The sequence below is a fragment of the Petaurus breviceps genome, unplaced genomic scaffold (assembly GCF_028583685.1).
Source record: "Petaurus breviceps papuanus isolate PSGF00001 unplaced genomic scaffold, PetGlider_PUasm1.0 175, whole genome shotgun sequence".
Lineage (NCBI taxonomy): Eukaryota > Metazoa > Chordata > Mammalia > Diprotodontia > Petauridae > Petaurus > Petaurus breviceps.
In genome coordinates, this window is record NW_027185764.1 from 30,495,109 (window position 1) to 30,518,487 (window position 23,379).

Consider the following 23,379-nt stretch of genomic DNA (forward strand, 5'->3'; position numbering starts at 1 on the left):
ATTGTAATTTTTCAGCCCTCCAAACCTTCAGACACAACTGTTTTACTGACCCAACCTGTAGCAGAGGAATTTTTTTTGTGCCTCCCTTTGGAAGTCTGGTAAAACTTATAAATATCAAAATAATATTTTTAATAATTGAAAAAAATTTTTTCACTAATCTCTAAATTCACTTAGAGGTTAGTGAAAATAAAAATGTGCTTTCTTTTTCCCATTCCAGTTTATGGACCCCTGAAATCTTTTCATCTATGGAACCCAGGTTAAAAATACCTGGTTTATAGATAGATTGGAGTTAGGCTTGGTAACTGTGTAGTTATGTTTGTAAAATGGAAATAATATATAGTTTAAAAAAGCTTTATTATAATCATTAATGTCACTTTTCCTCACTCATGTACAGTATATCCCACACCTTTAACAAGTATCAGATGTCGAAAACCTCTTTTTGGAGAAATAGGACACACTATTATGAACTTACTTGTTGTGAGTAAAATTAATATTTTGCTTAATTTTACTTCTTATTTGCAAATTTTTACTTAGCAAGTGTCGTGCATTTAATTTGTGATTCGTGTTTGGATTTTTTGAGATTCTGAAAATGGAATATGCTAAGTATTTTTTCAAATACATGAATTGACTTCATTGATTAAAAATTCATTTAATGGATAGCTCGTTCAACTTCAATGATGTCAATTTTTCACATGGGCCACCTTTTGGTTCAGTAGAGGGTTCTCTTTTCAAAAATTTAACTGTTGTCTATTAGACTTATTATTGATTTGTGTGTTTGTTCTTTGAAGTTCCTCCAACTAAAGGAGAAAACTGAGAATGTTACTTGAGTACATGGTTTCTATTTACACAACAAGTAACATTTATGTAGTTCTTTAAGGTCTATAGAATGCTTCATTTATACGATATTATTTGGTCCTCACAATTAAACCCTGTTATTATCTTCATTTCATAGATGAGGAAACTGAAGCTCAGAAAGGTTAAATGACTTGCCTAGGATCACACAGCTAACACAAGTTTCCTCAGCAAAATTCAAATCCAAGTCTTCCTGAATTCAAACTCCATCCACAATACAACCTAGCTTTCCTTTAAAGTACAGTGGCTAATGAGCATATTAATTTTTTTTAAAAAATTGCTTATGAAAACATTTAGCAACTCACTTATTTTCTTTTTACCTTGATCTAGTGACAGGTTAATACTGTGCATGCTTCTTCCACCTATCATGTATTTTGTATATGTACCATGCCCTTATAGCCATTCCAGATATACCTTCCTTTACTTCTGTCTCCTTCATGATGGTGATAGGTAGCAGCAGACAGGGATGACAGCTACCCCATCCCTAACTTGCCATAAGCACCAGCAAGTAACATTTGAAGTAAACAAGTTATTTACTACATAAAGAAGCCAGTAAAAAGTTTGTAATTGAATTTTTAGATGAATTATTTTGTATTGGTTTGTGCTTTACCTGTGTGTATATGCTCTATATTAGGGATATATTTGAAATGGTAAGATAATGGTGATTAACAGTTTAAAATTTAGAAAAGCATGAAACTATCAGCATATTTTTATTGCAGGACCTCCGAAATTATCAGTACACTTTGCATAATATAGACCAGCTGTTGATTCATATGGAAATGGGTAAAAGCTGCATAAAAATACCTCGAAAAAGATACAGCGAGGTAAGTACAATTGAATTTTTTAAATTGTGGGGCCAGTTAGATTTTATATTTACTTAGGAGAATATTGCATGTCAGATTTTATTTTCATTCAGACTGTACACCTACATACTTATACTTCATTCGATCTACTCAGTACTTGTAACTCCTTTTTTCCAGTGCTGATCTCAACCCATCCAGGCTTCCTCATTCTTAGAAATTCTTGTTCAGACCTTCCATAAATCCTCCATAGAGAATCTACTCAATAAGCAAGAGGTCTTCTAGGTTTAAAAAAAACCAAATTTATCTTGTGGATATCAGTATAACATTTGAATGTGTATTCAACACTTCATAATTTTGGGAAACGAGTAAATATGCATCATTGTTTTAATGTTGTAGGATCTTGTTTTTCCTCTTTCCCTACAAATTAATTTGCATCTTTTTTTGGAACATATTATTCTGCCACATTAAGGGAGTGTTATTTAGATCAAAGATTGCCAGTGGTGAACCCTACCAGGAATGTGATTTCTTACATTATTATAACTAATAAAGGCAAAATACCCTTTATGTTTATATTAACAGGTAATGAAAGTCATAAATTCTTCTAATGAGCATGTCATAAGCATTGGAGCTAGTTTTAGTATGGAAGCTGATTCTCATCTAGTCTGTGTTCAGAATGATGGAATTTATCAAACACAAGCCAACAGTGCAACTGGCCATCCCAGAAAAGGTAAGATTTTTTTTTGTTTTTTGCTTTTTGGAGGGCAGTTGGGGTTAAGTAACTTGCCCAAGGTCACATGGCTAGCTTTTGTGTGTGTGTGTGTGTGTGTGTGTTAAGTGTCTGAGGCCAGATCCGAACTCAGGTTCTCCTGACTCTGGGGCCGGTACTCTACTCACTGCTCCACCTATCCACCCCTTAAGGTAAGATTTTTTAAATAACATTTTAGTACAAAAATGTGATTTGTTTATTTATTTTAAATTACAACATCATAATGTTTTCTCACAAGTTTTAACAGAAACATTATTGCATTTAAATAAATATATGACTCTTAAATGATAAATATTAACCAGATCACTGTTTGTCAGAAAACAAGTTCTCCTCTTTGCCGCTCCCTCCTGCTTCCCCCCCCCCCCCCTTGCCTACTACTCTTCTAACAACATCTTAAAGACAGTGGTGAGGTGAGTATTACTTTGGGAAGTTGTGAATTCTTTTTCTCATGTAACAAACATGATAGGACAAAAACCTATCTGGTCCAAGATAGTTTTGGTACATTTCTGCCTAGAATTAGAGGCAAATTAGCAGACTTAGGTAGTTGCTCATTATTTCATTGTCTTGTATTCATTCCCTACTGGGGACAACAAGCAATGTCGTTGAAGGACACTGGTTTGAGTCAGGATTTCTGGGATCTAACTCCTCTTCTTCCATACTCTGGATGTGTGAGCTTGGGAAAGACATTAAATCTTTCTGGATCTCAGTTTTATCTGTAAAATGAGAGCACGACTAATATTTTCTAAAGAGCCTTTTAATTTAAAAAATTCCATTTCTTTCTGACATGGAGTAGAGTAGGCTATTTTCCTTATTCCAGAAATTATTAAATTTAAATATATATTCCATATCCAATGATTTCTATTCGCTCAGGTGTATTTCCTTTCTGTCCTCTAGTGTTTAGACTGCATGTTCCCTAAATACTTTGGAAATTAAAATTTTAGTGCCATATGTTTTACCAAAGTTATATCAGGAAGTATTTTGTGATTGATAAAATATTTTCTTGTTATATTATACCATTCTATCCATTATTACCAGTAACTGAAGTACTCTATAAAAATTAATTTTCTAGTTAACTAACACATTTGGGGCAAAAATAATCTTAAAATGTATTACACACAATTCATTTTAAAACAGAATATACCTAATATAATTTAGCCTTTTCTTTTCTCTTTTTTTTTTTAAAGCAATTGGGGTTAAGTAACTTGCCCAAGGTTACATGGCCAGTTTTTTTGTGTGGGTGTTAAGTATCTGAGACTGGAACCGATCCCGGGTCCTCCCGACTCTGGGGCCAGTGCTCTTACTCACTGCACCACCTAGCCGCCCCAAAAGAGGCTCCTCTATTTTTTTTTTTTTTGCCTTTTGGAGGGCAATTGGGGTTAAATAACTTGCCCAAGGTTACACGGCTAGTTTTTTTGGTGTGTATATTAAGTGTCTGAGACCAGAACTGAACTCAGGTCCTCCCGACTCCAGGGCCAGCACTTTACTCACTACGCCACCTAGCTGCCCTGTAGCCTTTTCTTAAATAACAATTTTTAGGATGATAAAATCAGATCTAGAGGTGGAAAGGATCTGAGAAGTCATTTAGTCTAGTTCCCTCTTTTTATACATGAGGAAACTAAGACCTAGGATGGTTCAGTGACTTGTCCAAGGTCACACAGGTCATAACATGCACAAGATCATATGTATCAAAAAACACTACATATCAGATCTGGAATTTGAACAAAGTTTGTCTGATTCTAGAAACAGTGCTCAGTTTTATTATGTTATGCTGCCCCCTTAGAGGTTGTCATTAATGAACATAATATATTGTCAATTAAGTGTGATAAAATGTTCTGGGATCCTACTGGGCAGTGATGTCATTGCACTAAATGACCCCAGGCTGCTCTGCTTTTTGAGGTCTGAGGGGAGGGAGTGGTTTTTTCCCTTCTAGGTCAGTTGGTTGCCAATTTTCACTTTTATTAGTGTGCTTCCTTCTCATAGCCTGATGTCATTCTTAATTTACTACTTCTAATCTGTTGTAGGCTGCAAAATTTTAAACTTAGCTTATTAGAACTGTGTGTAAACTCAGATTAAATAGGTTCAGTGTGAGGGCCTTACTTATAAATAAAGGATTGATGTTGCAGAGAGGCCAAGAAAGAAAAAAGACTGAGAAAGGGTCATTAGATTTATCCACTCAGAAATTATTGGTCACCTTTGAGAAGACTGTTTCATTGGGGTGCAGAGGATGGAAACTGGGTGGCAGATGTTGAAGAGGGAGTTGGTAAGAAAATATCCTGCTTCTCTGATGCTTTGTGATGATATGGAGGAGACTGTGGGCTCTTGAAGTAGACTACCATATCTAACAGGGCTTGTCAGGTTGGAAGAACTTTAAATAGTGACATGACAACACCTTGCTTGTCATATCAGAAGACTGGTCTAACTAAATTTGGATTGGACACAGACTTTTATGGCCATAGTTACTCACAGTGATATCAAGCAAGTCATAGGAGGCTAACATTTCTGAGTCAGTGGAATGAGCACCAGCAAAACAATAGATCCTTGGAGTTAACTAAATAAAACCATCTAATAAAAAATTTTTTAAAAAGTTTGATGCCAAGGAGTACCTTGCTTTATTTTTGTTTTCAGAGAAAATTACTCTAATTCAAAAGAGCCTAATTTTTATAAAGAGACATTTAATAAAAATGTTTTAAGCCTTTTATATGTGGTTGTTGGTATCTATTGAGATCATCATCATCATTATAATTATTTTTACTATTAATTGGCAAGGCATGTCATTTTCACCTTTACAACATCTTTAATATATGTCCACTTCTCTCCACTGCTATATGCCCTCATCATCTCAAGTGTAGAATATTACAGTAACCTCCTGGTGCGTCTGCCTGCCTTAAGTCTCTTTGCACTTCACTCTTTCCTCCATTCAGCCACTAAAATGATTTTCCTAAAGTACAGGTCCTATCATATCCCTTCTCTGCCATGTTCTCTGATCAATAAATTCCATTGGCCATTCAAAGCTCTTTATAACCTAGGCCCCTCCTACCTTTTTAGTCTTCTTTTACCTTATCCCCCCCCTCCCCATATACTCTTCACTCCAGTGCCACTGGCCTCCTGACTATTTCTCCAACAAGACATTCCATTTCTTGGCTGTGGGCATTCTCTCTGATTGTCCCCCATGTTGGGCATGCTCTCCCTCTTCAGCTCTACTAATTGACTTACCTGGCTTCTTTTAAATTCCAGTTAAAATCCCACCATCTACAAGAAGCCTTCTCCAACCCTAATTCCAGTGTCTTCCTCTGTTAATTATTTCCTGTTTATATAGGTATTTTGTATATGTTTGTTTGCATGTTGTCTCTCCCCTTAAATTGTGAGCTCTTTGAGGGCAGGGACTGTCTCTTTTTGTATACTCAGTGCTTAGCACAGTACTTGGCACATAGACACCTAATGTTTTTATGGACTGACTTTTTCTTATTAATCTGATTAATAAGTTTGATCTGGCCAAACTGGATTATTTTCTGTCCCCTAAAAACATGACACTTTATTCCTTTTAGGTCTTTGCTCACATTGTTCCTTTTGCTTAGAATAGCCTCATTTTCCTGTTTTTTCCTTTAAAGCCCAACTTAAACATCCCCTTTTCTCCGTGACACTTTCTGTGAGTCCTCTTGTCAAAAACCACATTCCCTTCCAGATCTTACCCAGTATTGCTTTGCACTTGGCTGATGAACCAATGTATTATTTTCCATTGTAGTTATCTATGTGTCATACCCCTTTATTAGGCTGAAACATCCACAAAGACAGCTTTGAAACTATTCATAATAGTAAGAGCTAACATTTATTTAGTATTCAAGGGTTTGGAGAACACTTCACATTAATATTTTCTCATTTGAACCAAACAATAACCCTGTGAGGTAGGTGCTATTATTATCCTCATCTTACAGATGAGGAAACTGAGGCTGAGAGGGGTCAGTGACTTACCCAGATCACACAGCAAGATTTGAACCTGGCCTTCTTGACTTCAAGTTCAGTGCTTTTACAATAAGAAATAAGGACTAGGTCTATGATTTAGTTGGTATAGAGAACTCCTGGGTATGGAAACCCTCAAACAATGCAGGTTGGCACATCTTCTGGAGTTTATAGTCTTAAGAGGGTTACTTAGAGCACTTAGAGGTAAAGTGACTGCTGATATAAAGTGTGTATCAGGCAGGGCTTGAACCAAAATCTTCTTAGCTTTGAGGCCAGCTTTCTATTCATGCCTAGAACATGTATGTATATACATACTGTGTATATATACACATACATACATGTATGTGTGTGCATATAACTTAACAAAATCCCCTTTTACACTTTTTTCTTCTGTGGCACAAAAATATGTTTTATTTTCTCTTTGTTGTGTTAGTCCACCTATGCACTAACTCAGCAACTTCTAGCCCATGTATAAGCTCTCCCTTGTAGTAAATATGCATAGCTCAGCAAAAACATCGACATATTTGTCATGTAACTTAAGAAAAAAGAAGTGGTAGGTATAACAACTTGGTAAATTTGAATTAATGTATCATGAAAAACAATTTGAATTAAATTTGAATTAATGTGCCATGAGAAACAAATCCATGAGTTTACCGATTTTGTTTTTCTTTATCAGTGACTGGTGCAAGTTTTGTGGTATTCAATGGAGCCCTAAAAACATCTTCAGGATTTCTTGCTAAATCCAGCATAGTTGAAGGTATGAATTTCTTTGATTGTTTTGATGTAAAAATTGAATCCAAAATTTCTAGAATTTTTGAGGAAATATTCCAGAAGGCAGTTAATATGAAATGATTCAGCTCTAGCAGATTAATACTTTGCTTAACTAGGGGCGGCCAGGTAGCACAGCGAGTAAGAGCACCGGCTCCAGTGTTGAGAAGACCTGGAGATCGAATCCCAGGCTCCGACACTTAGCACCCACCCAGAAACACCTGGCCGTGTAACCTTGAGCAAGTTACTTAACCCCAATTGCTTAGGGGCGGCCAGGTGGCTCAGCGAGTAAGAGCACCGGCTCCAGTGTCGGGATGACCTGGATCAAATCCGGGCTCAGATACTCAGCACCACACCTAGAAATAACTGGCCGTGTAACCTTGAGCAAGTTACTTAACCCCTATTGCTTAAAAAAAAAATACTTTGCTTAACTTTACATCATTTCCCCTTCTGAAAGGAAAACAGAGGACTGCTTTTTTATCTAATGTTTAACAAATGGTGGTTTTCATTAATGTAGGAGTTTATGGGACTCAGAAAGTTAATGCATTCCATATGGAAAGCAAAATATGATTTGCAAATACAAATTGAGTTTGTTTACTGCCTAATGGACAATTAGGAAAAGAACATTTGTTGATGAGGAAAAAGCTAAAGGTTCCTTTAGAAAATAGCTGAAGCACTTTATCCTGAGATGATATTTATAGTGAAGTTATTGTAAATCTTAGGGAAAAGATAACATGATTAGCATTGAGAATAAGTTTAGTATCTTAAATTTTTTTTTTTTTTGCCTTTTGGATGGCAGTTGGGGTTAAGTAACTTGCCCAAGGTTACACAGCTAGTTTGTGTGTGTGTGTGTGTGTGTGTGTGTGTGTGTGTGTGTGTGTGTGTTAAGTGTCTAAGGCTGGAACCGAACCCAAGTCCTCCCGATTCCGGGACCGGCACTTTACTCATTGAGCCACCTAGCCGCCCCAGTATCTTAAAAATTTTACACCATAATTTCATAAACTATAATTTTATAATCCATAAGCATTTTGGTATATAGTTGTTATGTGTACCTTTGTTTCAGAAAGCTTTTGACAAATGTCTGTGTTACTGAAATGCAATTAGCTGGGGGAAACGAATGCTTATTTTTGTTATTAAACTAAAAAGGACTAAAGTAGAGGGCTTTTTTTTTTTCCAAATAAGAACATTTTTTTTTCTTTTTTGAGAGGGGAAGGCAGGGCAATTGGGGTTAAGTGACTTGCCCAAGGTCATACAGCTGGTTTCTAAGTGTCTAAGGCCGAATTTGGGCTCAGGTCCTCCTGATTCCAGGGCCAGTGCTTTATTCACTGTGCCACCTAGCTGCCCCAAATAAGAACATTTTTATATGCTGATGTAGCAGCATCTACACTGAAATTAAACTTTTACTTTATAAAATATACATGTTTCCTTTGTATATCAAGGAATTAGAATTAAATGATCTGTGGGCATTTTTTCAATCACCAGATGACTTTATTGTACCCAAAAAAGTATTTTGATAATAGAAACCGGTTTTTTACAGAATAAATATCATTACTTAGTTTAAGAAATCTCTAACTTAAATTCTTTTATTTCTAGATGGTTTGATGGTACAAATAACTCCAGAGACAATGGAAGGCTTACGGCTAGCTCTAAGAGACCAAAAAGACTTTAAAATTACATGTGGGAAAGTAGATGCGGTAGACTCAAGAGAATATGTGGATATTTGCTGGGTAGAAACTGAAGAAAAAGGAAACAAAGGGTAGGAATATTTTATGTAATAATTCATCATTGAAATTAAAAGAAACTATGAGAGGAAACATTTAGCTTTTGACTAAAATTTTTATTTAAGTAATATAATTAAGCATTTAGATGAATGCTTATGTCATCCTGTTTTTAAAATGTATACACCATTAAGTCCCAGGCATACTCCCTTCACTAGACTGCAGTTAATTAAATGGGTCAGAGGTGAATCTGGTAATGTGGAGAATGACAAAAAATGGAGTTCAGGTTTGATGTCAGGACTAAGCAGAGCTAAAATTACTTACTGATATTCTAATGCATGTCTCTGGTAAGAAGACAACCTGTAGTTGTATGAAGCAGTGTATAGAATGGGGGAAAGAGCATTAGGTATGAAGTTAGGAGATCTAGGATTTTAAGTTTTTCTATTTATTAAAAAAATTTGTTTTTATATTAGTTATTTTTCATTCCATCTTGTCTTATTATTTAGCTATATTTATTATTTGTGCAAAAGCCTTTATTTTTATGTAAATGAAGTACTATTTAATTATATGATGTGAAATTCATTCCTTCCACAGTTATGAGAGCTACAAACTTCCATTCCCTTCAGAATTTTTAATCTTGTAACTTTTTATATGGAAATCCTTTGTCTGTTTGGACTTTTTGTGGTGAATAGCTGAAGATGCGTCTTCTGTAGAGGTTTCCCAGGAATATTTGCTTCGATAATTGTTTCCTGATACTTTTATGTCTTGGTCTTATTCAGTACGAGACTGTTCTCCATGTTTCTTAAGACTTACTTGATGATTATTTCATCTATTCCACTTTTTTTCTTTTTAAAAAAATACCAGATAGTTTAATAATTACTGGTTCATAATAAAATTTGAGATTTCATATTGTCAAACCCTTTAAGCACTACTTTTTTTTTTATCACTTGTCTTGATAGTCGTAACCGTTTGTACATATGCATTTTAATTTTTTTCTAATTTTTAAAATAATTTTCTTTTTTATTGAATTTGTTAAATACTGTAAGTGACCTTCCAAGTTATCCAGTCTAATGCTCTCATTTTGTAGATGAAGAAACTAAAGTCCATATATGAAAACTAACCTGCTTAAAGCCATATGTAGGTGAAATGGCAGTTAGGATTTGAGTTTTGGCCCTCTGACCCCAAAATCCAATCTTCTTTTTCTCTGTATCATTATAATTCCATAATTTCTGATAATTTTTATAATATCCCTCTCCACTTTTATGATATTCCTTTTTTACATTTAATTTTTTACCTTTTAAAAAATCAAATGAGCTAAGGGTTTGCTAATTTTGTAAAGTTTTACGAAAAATCAGCTTCTTATTTTATTAGCTCAGATTATTTTTTGCTTTCAATTCTGTTTATTTTACCTTTAATTTTAAAATTCGTTCCTTTTGAACTATTTTGGGTCTATACAGTTTTAGAATTTTCATTATCTTCTCTTTCCTTTATTTCTTTTTTCCCTATATGCATTCAGTTGTATACATTTTCTGCTAAGGACTGCTTTTGTAATAATATCCCATAAATTTTGATATGTGGTCTTGTTATTATCATTTATTTTTTATTGTTTCTATTATTTGGTCTTTAATTCACTTTTTATCAAGACTGTTTTTAAGTCTGTCTTTAGAGCTGCATCTTTTGTTCAGATTTCTTCATCTGTTAGAATTTTGGTGTTGTGGTTCTTTACAGAATATTTTAAAGCTTTCTGTCCATCCACATTTATTTATAAGTTCTTTGTGCCAAATCACATGATTTTCCCATGGGATCCTGAAAAAAAGCATGTATTGTCAGAAGTCCCCATGGGTTTATCAAGCATTTTTTAAAAGTCTGTTAATTTCCTTTATCTAGTTCTCTATTTATCTCTGATTTAAGACTGTTAAGGTTGTCTAGAATTAGTGTCTTGCCGTGTAGTTCTTTTTTTCCTTATGCCATTCCATGCTAAAATTGATCCTGCTTGTTTATCTATGCCTTTAATCACAATGTAGTTTTCCTGCTTGTCTTTTCAGTGGAATAGTTGTTTTTACTCTTTCTCATGACTCCAGTTCCTGTTTCTATGATCCTCCTGAGGCATACTCAAGTGATGAGTGATCTCCTCAGTATGTAGAATCCCACCAAGGAAGCAGTTTATAATTTTTATCCATGTCTATCAGTTTTCCATTTACTTCCACAAGTTTGTCATGGAGGATCAACCCAGTGGGGCAAGAACCCTCTTCACTTTCTCTTGACACTACAAAGATACCAGTGAAATGGGCCAGCTGTCCATGGGTTTTCTTTACTTTGACCAGTTTATCTCCTTTTTCAGTCATGTGATGACATCCTTTATTCCAGGTCTATTTTGAAGTTCTTAATTTGTTCCGTGCAGAACCCTACTTAAACCCACCACATAACTCTCTGTTGACCTCTAAGTGATACTTTAAAAATTTTTACAGAAACTATAGTGTTCTGTGTTTTGTACCCATATTAAAGCTGTAGAATTTTAGAATTAAAATAACGGGCTTTTGTTTCTGGTAGAAGTTTGGTGTCATTAAAGGAAGTTTGCAGTTTCCCAAAGGCAGTCCAGTCCATTGTCCTTCTCCTGTTTAATTCTAGGCCTAACCTGTCCAAGATTCTCTCTCTTCATGACAGTTCTATGCCTCATCTGTTGTTGATAATTAGAGGATAAATGAATAAGGTTATCTCATTTTTCATGAAATCTTAGATAAATTTAATCCATGCTCAAGAGATTCTTTGTTAGAAGAGAGACTTTAAGGTGGCATTTTTGCTCACTGAATCAAGTGCTTTTTTCACAATGGGATTTTGTATTCTTTGCACTTTTTAGTAGTGATCTGATAAAGATGTGATTAATTGTGTAATTTTGCTTGATGAAACTTGGCTGGTTTCCCATCAAATATATCCTCACTTGTGTGTAGACTGAAAGGTAGCCATATAGATTCATAGTAGTTGAGGCTGTCTTGGTTGCCTTCGCATCTGAGATTTCTCTCCTCTCTGTTGGTATCTTCTGCTTCTTAGTAATACTTTTTGAATTAATCCCCTAGTGTCTTCATAGTTCTGTTAGCTCCAGCATGCCTCTCTTCTTTATATGCATACTTGGGCTGCTACAGTTGCTTTCCTCATCTTTGTTCATTTCTATGTCCTTAGTTAAGCATACCCAGGATATTAGAGTCCAGCTGACCTTAATGTTGAACAAAGTGTTTGATATGAAAAACTTTGCACACCTTTTCCATTTTTATTGTTACTCTCCTTACATTTTTATCTGTAAATATTCTCAGAGTAATTTTGCTTGCTAATTGGATTTTTCACTAAACTTTCTTTGAACTAGTTTTACCCTCTCTCCACTGTTTTTCTATTTTTTGAAGAAATAATTCTGATAATCTTCTGCCATATATCTAAGATTTTTTTCAGCTCATTATTTTCCAAGCTAGTTTTTCCTTTGCCTACCAAATCTTTCTGCATAGCAAATAAATCAACCCTTGGTTGACTAAGATACTTTTTGGCCCTTTAAATCTCCTAATTACGGCATTAGCTTTTCGCTTGTTAAACTACTGTATGACATTATTGTAGTTTGTATCTATGACCTATTTTCCAGCTATATACCATTTTCAATTTTAGTAACTTGTTTAAATAAGTGAGGATACAATTTTCAAAATTGCATGTCATATCTTCATTTTTCATTTACTTTTTTTTTTTTTAAAGCAATCGGGGTTAAGTAACTTGCTCAAGGTTACACGGCCAGTTATTTCTGGGTGTGGTGCTGAGTATCTGAGCCCAGATTTGATCCAGGTCATCCCGACACTGGAGCTGGTGCTCTTACTTGCTGAGCCACCTGGCCGCCCCTCATTTACTTTTTTTTTTACGTATGTTCTAATTTGCTTTGCTCTCATAAGTCAGTGATTTGACTACGTAGAAAGAAGTTTAGGGAAGACTGCCACAACAGTAATGTCATTTTCTTTTTTTTTTCCTTTGGAGGGGGGATGGCAGGGCAATTGGGGTTAAGTGACTTGCCCAAGGTCGACCACACAGCTAGTAAGTATTAAGTGTCTGAGGTAAAATTTGAACTCAGGTCCTCCTGACTCCAGGGCTGGTGCTCTTATTCACTGTACCACCTAGCTGCCCCTGAATCCTAATATAAAGAAAAATAATTTTATTCTTTCATTTTTCTAGGTTAGTGGTTTTAAATTCAAATAGAAATAGGAGCCACTAATATAAAACATAAGGATCCCTGTGAGCTCCATATTAACTTGGTTTTAAAGTAATGTTATTTAGGTTTTATCTATTTTTAATTATTTTGTTAAATATTTCCCAGCTGCATTTTAATCTGGTTTAGTTTATACTTAGGAGCCAAAGGCAGGCCAGTGTTTGACTTCTCTGTTCTGAATCATCTAAATCTGATGTGGTTGCTTTAAGGGATTTTTCTCTTTGTATTTCTACTGAACTTTTATCATAGGTTAGATGGAGCCTACTTATATGTACTTAGAGCACATTAACATTAGATCATCTTTTATGTGTTATGTATTAGAGTCAATTCTACTATGACTTGACATGTTTATTCCCCAAAACACCATGCTATGCAAAATCAAACAATAAAAACCTTATGGGAAAAATGCAGTCAAAGGTACAATTCTCGAAACCTTCATCAGTGATACATTAAAATAGAAACCTAAACAAAAACTGTTGTGATAGCACAGCTTTATGCAATCTGAATGGTTAAGAAATACATAAATACTAAAATAAGTAGTGACAAAGTCTATGGCCTTAGGCGGCTGCTGAGCCTGGGCCCTGATTCCAGATACCCAGAGCTGGGAAAATCTTAAGAAATTTGGGCAGGTTGTAACTTCAGGCCTGGGACCATGGTGGAAGAGGTGGTAGTGAGCTCTTTTCCTCCTATAAGCTCCTACTGCATTAAAAGATACATAATATGGAACTTTACCTTAAAAAAGACCTTAAATTTACTTGTGGGAAGTGATCATCAGAAGAGTTAGTTTGTGAGTCATTCAGAAATGGTGTTGCATTCTCAATGTTTGTCATTCTTTCAGAGAAAATTAAGCATAAGCAAACTTGCAATTCAAGTTATGCTCAACTTGTTTTCTAAAATATCAGCTAAATTGGAGCAAATTTGTGTTTTCAAAATAGGCATTATAGCAGAATTGACTATACTTGAATTCTAAATCTGTATTACCTTTTACAGTTTTGACTGCTTTGTAAATTTGCCTGTGAGAGGTCTTAAGTTTGCTATTTCTCACTATGAAAAGTACTGTATTTTATGACCTCATTAAAGAATCAGCTTTTTAATGAGGGCCAGTGTTCAGGACAGACAGTTTCAGGATGCAAGCCAGTTTCTGTTGGATTGCTGGGATATCGAGTTCCATTCTCGTTTTTGTTTTGTAGTAATGCTGTACACAATTTGAATGGTTGCTTTTGAATGGATTTCATTGCTTTATAGATTTAGAGCCTAGAGGGGCTTCCCATTTCACCTAATTCAACCTCCCCATTTTACAGTTGAGGGAACTATATCTAAAGAAGTTTAAATGAGGTGATGAAAATTGTAAACAGCAGAGCTAGAATTTGAATTCTAAACCTAGCGTTCTTCTCTGTGGTCTTTATGGTCTAAAAGTCTGCATGTTTTTTCTTGGCAATACCATTGTTAATTGTTATTTTCCAAGTCAGGCTTTGAGGACAGTCTTTTCACATGCTTTCTGGAATAGTGGAAAAGTAGAACAACTTTTGTAAATTGCTTTCTCTTGACCATTTGCAAGATTTTTTCTGACACTGAAACTTTCTACTTGGTGACTTGCGTTTCTGAATGGGTTGAACTTAGGGTTTCATTCTGCCTGAATTTTATTTGTTTGTACTATGTCCTTTGTTTCTGGTACTCCTAGACAACAGTTGTTCCATTGTTTCCTGGAAGATGGTATTCATATTTTTTAAAAATTTTGGGGGAGATGCATAATTCTTAGATTGCATTCACCAACTTCACTTGTTTTCCTGAGCTCCTTCTTCTCATTTTGCTGCTTTACTTTGTAGAGATATGAAGTCATCTTCTAGTTTTTTATTTTTTTCTTTTGCTGTTTTTGTTCATCCATTACTATGTTTTTTTCATGCTGTTTGAATCATCCTACTCAGAATATACTGAAGTGGAAAGTACTGGACCTGAAGTTAAAACCTGAATTCAAATCAAGCCTCCCCAGCTTATTAGTAGAGTGACTCTGGGGAAAAGTCACTTAGCCTCTGTGTTCTCATAGGTAAAATAGGGATAATAATAACACTTCCAAGGCTGTTGTGAAGATCCACTGAGATAATGTTTGTAATGTACTTTGCAAATCTTAAAATGATATATAAATGTTGCTATTATTAGTACACTGCTTCAGTGACATTTTCCATCATCTTTTCTGTATGGCCATTCTCATGTTCTTTTCTCTTTTTACCCCATAGTATTTGTTCATTGCATTAAGGCTTTTTTGCTGAATTGTTTCTTTTGTATTTATTTTATTATAATTTTTGCTGTTTTTTAAATTTTCACTTTTTTAAACTTTATTTTGAGGTTAATGTAAGGGAATTAGGCTTAGTCCTGACTATTTACTACATCTTATGTACTGATAGTTTAAAAGATTAGTCTTATGACTGAGGGACTTAGTAGATGGATATGTCGCTATATTTTGGCTTTCATTTTGCTTTCAAGATAACATTTTGTTGCTTAAAAATCAATAGATTGTATTTTAGTTCTTTTCTGTATTTTTAAAGTTATTTAATCAAAGAAAATCTTGAAGTAAAATTTATTTTGTTTTATTCTATAGTGTTACTAGTGCAATAGATGGAAAATCATTGGAAGGAATTCCAAGCGAAAAAATACAACAGGAAGCAGATTTTGAAACTGATGAGAAACTTGTAAAATGTACTGAGGTAATAAATTGAGACTGCTCTTTTCTGTTATTTTGTTGATTTCATATATATTTACATACATACATACATATATACATACATACACACACACACATATATATATATATTTTCCTTTACTTTGTAATATTTTGCTGCTGCTTTTAATTTCCCAAATCTGGTATTGTACCAAATTCCTCATAAGGTTGACCATCGTTTAAAGAAAAATTTCCAAATTCCCACATAAAATTTTGATAATTTTAGGGATATTGGTTGAATTATTGCTATCTCCAGTATTTTATTGAAAATTATGTGTAGTGATGAATACACTTTGAGATCTAGCTTATTTTTTATAATATTATCTTTTGTTTAGTGCAGCATACATTTGAATTATTTTTTATCAGTAATAATGGACTGTGGTGATCCATCCATACTTTGACATTTCCCCTGAAACCAATAAATAGATCATCTAAGACCAGAATCTCTAATAATTGAGATTCAAAGTGTATTGTGTGGGTATAGAACATCTTGAATTTCTGTATTATTTCTACATTTATATACAAGTTTTCACAGAGAGACTTTGGTTACATTAACATAATTCTTTAAAAATGTGTCTTTTCTTTTTACTTCACCTACATTTCCCATTATGTCTCCCCACTCTTCCTATCTCCCAAAGAACCATCTTAGTTTTTAAAAAACAGAAGGAAAAAATATTTCAACAAAATTAGCTACTCAAATCTGACAGTATTTGCAGTGTTCCTCACCTATAATCCCCTATACCTCTGTAAAGGAGGGGGATGGTGTTTTCATATCTCTTCTTTCGACATAAGGTTAGTTATTATAATTCTGCAGCAGTATTGATTGTGGCTGTCCTCTCCATTTACTTTGTCATTATTCATATAATTTTTTTTGGTTTTGCTTATTTCATGTTTTTCCACATTTGTCTGTCACTTTTACCATTTCTTACAGTGTATTAAAACTCCATTATTTTCATGTAGCATAATTTGTTTAGCTGTTCTACAGTTGATGGATCTCTACTTTGTTGCCACTTATTTGCTACTGTAAAAAAAGATTAGCATCATTTTAAAATTTTCTTTTCTTTGGAGGCAATTGGGGTTAAGTGTCTTGCCCAGGGTCGCAAAGCTAATAAGTGTTTGAGCCTCAAATTTGACCAGTCTTGACTCTAGGGCAGGTGCCTTATCCATTGTGCTACCTAGTTGCTCAAATTAGCATCATTTTTAAAGCTAAGTGAATCAGGATTTCTTAGTTTAAAGCTTTGGGCTATAGTTAAGCCATTCCAATATTGGGTCACCATTAGTTTTAATTTTCTGCTGAGTGATGTACATAACATTAACATTATAACTTTGTAAAAAAACTGAAGTGTTAGAGATATTTCTCAATTTGCATCAGTTACTTTTATTTTGTTTTTATTTTATTTTGATTTTTGTCCATATAATCAGAAATACAAATCATGACTTATTTTCTACTGTATTTCAGGTATTTTATTTTCTAAAGGACCAGGACTTTACAATGTCAGGAAGTCGTTACCAGTTTGCTAAAGAAATAGCAATAGCTGGCAGTGCTGCACTTTGTTCACATCTGAAAACACTAAAAAATAAAGGGATGAATAAGATAGGACTCCGAGTTTCTATTGATACAGACATGGTAATGTACAGTTTGTTTTTTCTTTTTAAAATGAATGTATTATGGCAGGATCTAAAAGTTTACTTGACTGTATTTCACTTAACAGTTTAGCATATAATTTTTCTTTATTTAATTTCCTATTTGAGGTTAGAGTTTTTTTTATTTCATACTTATTTTGTATGATTTTGTCTTTCCAATTCCCTGTACTTAGAATACCTATATCATGTGTATAATATTACATATATGCTGTTATTTTCTGTGGCTTGTACCATTTGATTTAGTTAGTTTCCTCCTCTGAGGCCTTCCTTGGCAACTTTAATATAGTTTTTTGAACATTAATTTCCACTGGTTAATATATTGGCTCTATTATAAATACTTGTCACCTAGTGTTTGGGTAGATATTCTGTCTCTTCAATTTGATTATAGTTCCTTAACAGCAGGAACCATTTTTCTTTCTTTTGTATTTTCCCATAGTACTTTGATATAGTAAATGCTTTAAAAAAGATTACTCATTACATAAAGGTTAAAATGAGAGAGAGCTTTATTTTAAATTGCCTTTTTTTCTAAGCAAGATATAGTAGGAATGCTTGAATTTATATTTTCACCATCATGATGCTTTTGTTTAAAGAACCTATTTGACAAAAATAGTTCCTTTGCTTGGAAAAATGTATAAAATGATTTGTGCTCAGAACCTCAGATGGAAAATGAAAAACTATTTAGAACATTTAAGTAATATTGTCATAATTTAAGACTCAGTTTGCTTCTTAATGAAGGAATGTTTTAAATTTAAAATCTTGTGATGTATTCAAAATTTTCCTCCTTGAGCCTTCAGGGTATATCTCTCCACTGTCCTATTAGGGCAATTTTTGGCATTTATCTGTAGTTACATGGTATCTACTATGGTATGAGGTAGTGGCAGATATTTCATTTTTTGGCTTGAAACAGGCCTTCCCTTCCTGTTTGTGATTCAGGATATTTAGTACAGTATATGTAATCCTGAGAACAGGGGCAAAAGGACCAACTAGCCCTTAACTTTGTAAGAGATCTCTAGTGGTTCAATAAACTTCAAAATACTTAAATATAAGAAAAAAGTGGTAGGAATGCACAGTGGAATAAAATAGCTATCATATTAGTATACTTAAACTCAGTAATACTTAGTGATAATCATTTAATATCAATTTAATAACCTCAATAAGGGCCAGAGCCAGAACTAATCAACCAGAAGAAGAGCCTGGACCTAATGGCTTCTTTGTTCTTTCCTTTTCCTATGTCAACAAAGCCAGATGAGGCTGACTTTATGACCATTAAGGATGAGACCCTTAACCTGAGACACTACCTTGAATAATGGGACTTTTTAGTAATATTTTGGACATATAGTCTGTTATGACCTGTTAATGGTAAAGAAAACCCAGATATATTGGGTTATGATTTCAACTGACCCTTTGTCAATTCCTCTATTTTATTCTATTTACCACCTCTTCAATTAAGAAAATTCCTTTCTCATACCATGATTAAACATATATGAAGATCATAAATTTGAGTGACACAGCCATCCTAAATTGGGATGGCTCCAAAATGTTTTTTTGTTTGTTTTTGTGGCTTTTTGGAGGGGGGGATGGCAGAGCAATTGGGGTTAAATGACTTCCCAAGGTAACATGGCTAGTACTGTTAAGTATCTGAGGCCGGATTTGAACTCAGGTCCTCCTGACTACAGGGCCAGTGCTCTATTCACTGTGCCACCTAGCTGCCCCTCTAAAGTGTATTTAAGCCTTCTCATTCTTTTTTTCAGGCAGTCAGATTTTATCTGGCTCCATACATGTATGTATTCAGCTAGCTTTAAGGGAATTGAATTAAGAATTTACATTATCACCTAGCCTATTTGCTTCCTTTAACCAGACTTTCAGGTCAACATTAGGAATGCTTGCTATTAATTTTTATAATTTCTTATACTAAACTAAACTTTTTCTTTTGCCCATGACTCACTTGGAATTTTTATATTTTTCTTTTAGGTTGAATTTCAGGCAGGATCTGGAGGCCAGCTTCTTCCTCAACATTACTTAAATGATCTTGATAGTGCTCTAATCCCAGTGATTCATGGTGGGACCTCCAACTCTGTTTTACCATTGGAGATAGAATTAATGTTTTTCCTTATAGAAAATTTATTTTAGCAAAAATAAGTGTGCTACTATGCATTATGAACTGATTTGTCAGAATTAACTTCAGCACCAAAGCTGTGATGATAGACACTAAAGTAGATGTTTGATATTAAATGTTTGAGCTTAGCATTTATGATAACATTAAATTTTTAAAAATCCTAGCACAGTTATAGATAACACAAAAGTTTCAGGTTTCCACCATTTCTGAAACTTTGCATTTATTACAGGCACTCAAAAAAAAGGGCAAAGTCTTTTGTCTTTGGGAAATCTGCAACATTTACTGTGCTAGTTTTAATGCTAAGCCAAAGTATCTGCATTTAGCTATACCTCTTTATGTCCACAACGGTTTTAATGAAGATTCTTAATAAATGCTATCTAAATCAGGAACATCTTTTGCATATATGCAAATAAAGATGCCCCCATTTACAAATCTGTATTTCAGTGGCATAGAACTGTTTCCATATCCCAGAGAGTGTATAAGTACAATAAGATTGCTGATTTGTATTATAAGCATCAGCTATCTCTGTACTTAAACTCTTGAGTATTTGGCTAAAGATAAGGATTTTGCCTTTTTTTCTCTCTCCAGATTTGGTAATTTGTATTTTTTCCTGATTAAATATATATAAATCAAATGATTGTAGGTGCTTTAGGAACTTGTGCTTCTATATTTAAGTGTATTGTTTTTATAGAGAAAAAATGACTCAAGTATGTGTTTTATAACTGTTATCTTTAATAATTTATAAATGGGTGATATTTTTATACAATGATTTCTCCTCCCTCTACACTCCTTTACAGTATACCAGTGTATTTACAACTTCCTTGAGTGATTGACGATAGGCCAGACAGATGACCCTTGAAGTAGTCATTATGTAGCAATAAATGAAGCATAAAGCAAGGTTTCTTTTCCTTTCTCATTAATCCTTGAAATCTATTTGGCAGCCCTGTTTACTTTCAGGGAAAACTGTTAATGTCAATTTTCATGAACTACTTTAACATATTTGAAATTCTTTGTATAGTACTTATTTTTGATAATGGGGTATTAACAGAAGTTAAACTCTATTTATATATTTGCATTACAAACAAAATTTGTGCCTGAATACAAAGGTTCAGTGAACCTCATCAGGTTTGACAATTAACTGTTACATAGCTTCCCTCTTTGCTACAACTAGAACAAAATATAGTAGTAAAGAAGCAAAGGGTGCATTTCAGTTAGTGCTATCACCAGGTTATAGGAACCTAATCATTATTTAGATGCCTTTTTGATTCTCATGTGGAATATTTATATGTTTTTGTATCAAAAACACTCCTTATGTATAGCTCAAGAAACACCACACTAATTAGCCCTGTTTTAAGAAAAAGAAATATCTATATATAACCTAACAACTTGAATACACACAGGTCAGTTATAACTCAGGATCCAAAGTCTCAGGATAGAAGAGACTGGGGATATCAGTGAATAAAAGCATCCAGTTTCTGTTGAACTACACCTCTAATAATTAGCTGAAGATGGTAGTGGTACAGAATAACCACTCTGTAGTAGCTAATTTAGCAGGTGTAAGCATTGTTAAATTTGCAGATATTTAGTGAACTGGCAATGTAATAACTTGTGAAGTATACTGTAATTGTATAAGATAAAAAGCAATTTGTTATTAATTTGGATGTTTCTTTTTTTTTAAGCTAATATTATAATTAGACATCAAAATGATTGCACATTGTAAAGAATAATTAGAATATACTTGATGGTTAAGTAACCAAAAGAATGGTTGTAGGTGCCTTTCCCATCAAGTTGATCCATTCATATTTCTAGTTTGCATTTCCGACTATATTTGAAGTATCTTTTGTACATCTTCATACATTTATTTTTCTGAATAATTTTCTGGTAATGTTCTTCAGATTGTTACTTGTAATTCTTCAAGATTGAGTTTAAATTTTCAAGTCAAGAGGACAGCCTATTTTTGTCTAATCATCTTTATAATTGTCTTGCCTCCCTGCTATTATAAAAGTAGTTGTGGGTCTCTGAATTTTGAGGTTAGAGCTACATAGCTGTAGGCAAAACCTACTTCTCACATGGTTTACACTTCCTGAGATCACACTGGCTGGAGAGAATGAAAGCAGCTGATAACGGCACAAAAGAAAAGGCCAGAAGAAGACCAGAACTGTGTGTATGTGAAAATCAGGAAATGAATTTTTTTTTTTTAAAGAAAGCCGTTTCTGTAGGTGAATAGGCTAGAAATTCTACCATGAAATTAAATTTGAAAGCTGAACTAATAAGATTCATCAATATGGTTTTAACAAAGTATACATTTTTAATTATATGAAAGTGTTCTTTTAAAATTAAAATTTAGTAACTAAATTTATTAATACTAAATTACTAAACTAAAATTAATAACTGTGCTAGTAACTTATGGAAATTGTCACTTTAACTGCCTGAATAGTAATGGAGAATTGTGTTGCAGAGTAGGTAAATAAATGGATTTCCAGCAGTTAAAATTTAAGTTAAAGAAATGTGTTTCCCACTCCCTAAGTGTTTTGGTAATTAGAATTAATAAAGTATATTAAGCTAGTTTCAAGGTTATTTTTTAAAAAGCCATACCTACAACTTTCTCCTTTTATACCAGTCACTGTTGATGAAAAAAACTTGCCAAATTAGTTTTATCCTCTCAAATCTGTATTTTGTACTTAGTCTAATACCATTGTTTAATTTTTCACTTTTCAGCCTTTGCTATGGGCTTTGACTTCTACTATTTAATACTTATTTTTAATAATGTGCTTTGCATTCATCTTTCAATGGTTAGTAGTATTTTCATGCATACTTCAAAGATGAGGGAAATAATCTTTTCTTTTGATAAAGTAGGGTATTATAAAAAACATCTGTTGCTTCAGTCAAAAGTAAAGGTGTTACTGTAACCATCAACAAATGTCTTAAGATTTTCATTTCATTTTGGTCCTTGTATTACCATGTGACCTGGGGCAAGTTACTTCTCTGAGATTCAGGCTTTCATTCTGCAAAACAGTGAAGCCCCTATGGGCCCAACTGGATTGTAAGGAATCAACTGAGGTATAACACTTGTGGAAGTAATTTGAAAACTATCAAGTACCTTATGTACAAAAGGTATTGTTATCTTTTTTTTTTTTTTTTAGCAATTGGAGTTAAGTAACTTGCTCAAGGTTACACGGCCAGGTGTTTCTGGGTGTGGTGCTGAGTATCTGAGCCTGGGATTCGATCCCAGGTCATCTCGACACTGGGGCCGGTGCTCTTACTCGTTGTGCTACCTGGCCGCCCCTGTTATCACTTTTTTATGGGAATTTAGATGTGACCTTTGAGGGCTTTAAGAGGTAGGTGAAAGTAGAAATAAAGCCTTGAAGAAAGATCAGGAGAACAAAAAACTGAAAGCAACCTAAATATGCAGAAATTTTTAAGAAGTAGTTGTGAGCCTGGGTCACTGGGAGAAAAGTGGTGTTCTTGAAGAGGAGAGGGTTTGGGGGAAAAATAGTCATTTAGTTTTGGGTATGTTGAGTCTACAAGACAACCAGTTCAAGATGTCCATTTGGCAACTGGAGATGCAGTAGTTAAGGTCAGCATAGAGGTTAGGACTGGAGAAGTAGATCTTAAAATCATATGTGTACTGATGACAATTGAATCTATGGGCACTGATGAGAGCACTCAGTATACATGATTTTAAGGTTGAGGGTATTTTGTTTTCCTGGCTAAAATGGAGATCTTAGTGTGATGATCAAATTTGAAAATATGGCCAAGAACATTTAAAAGTACCAAACAGTATACAGTTGTATTTTAATACTAT

At 34.0% G+C, this 23,379-nt stretch overlaps 1 protein-coding gene across 2 annotated transcripts in view; it reads left to right on the top strand.

The window, feature by feature from the left end:
- ZFYVE16 (zinc finger FYVE-type containing 16) overlaps positions 1-22,139 on the top strand; it is a 66,524-nt gene extending 44,385 nt beyond the window's left edge. For both annotated transcript variants that reach the window (XM_069085018.1, XM_069085019.1), the window contains exons 11-18: positions 395-477; positions 1,572-1,676; positions 2,235-2,382; positions 7,055-7,135; positions 8,740-8,902; positions 15,695-15,800; positions 17,274-17,441; positions 19,430-22,139. In XM_069085018.1, coding sequence (XP_068941119.1) covers positions 395-477; positions 1,572-1,676; positions 2,235-2,382; positions 7,055-7,135; positions 8,740-8,902; positions 15,695-15,800; positions 17,274-17,441; positions 19,430-19,588 — 1,013 coding nt within the window. In that variant the 3' untranslated portion in view covers positions 19,589-22,139. The remainder of the gene's footprint in view (positions 1-394; positions 478-1,571; positions 1,677-2,234; positions 2,383-7,054; positions 7,136-8,739; positions 8,903-15,694; positions 15,801-17,273; positions 17,442-19,429) is intronic.
- The last annotated feature ends 1,240 nt before the right edge of the window (positions 22,140-23,379 follow it).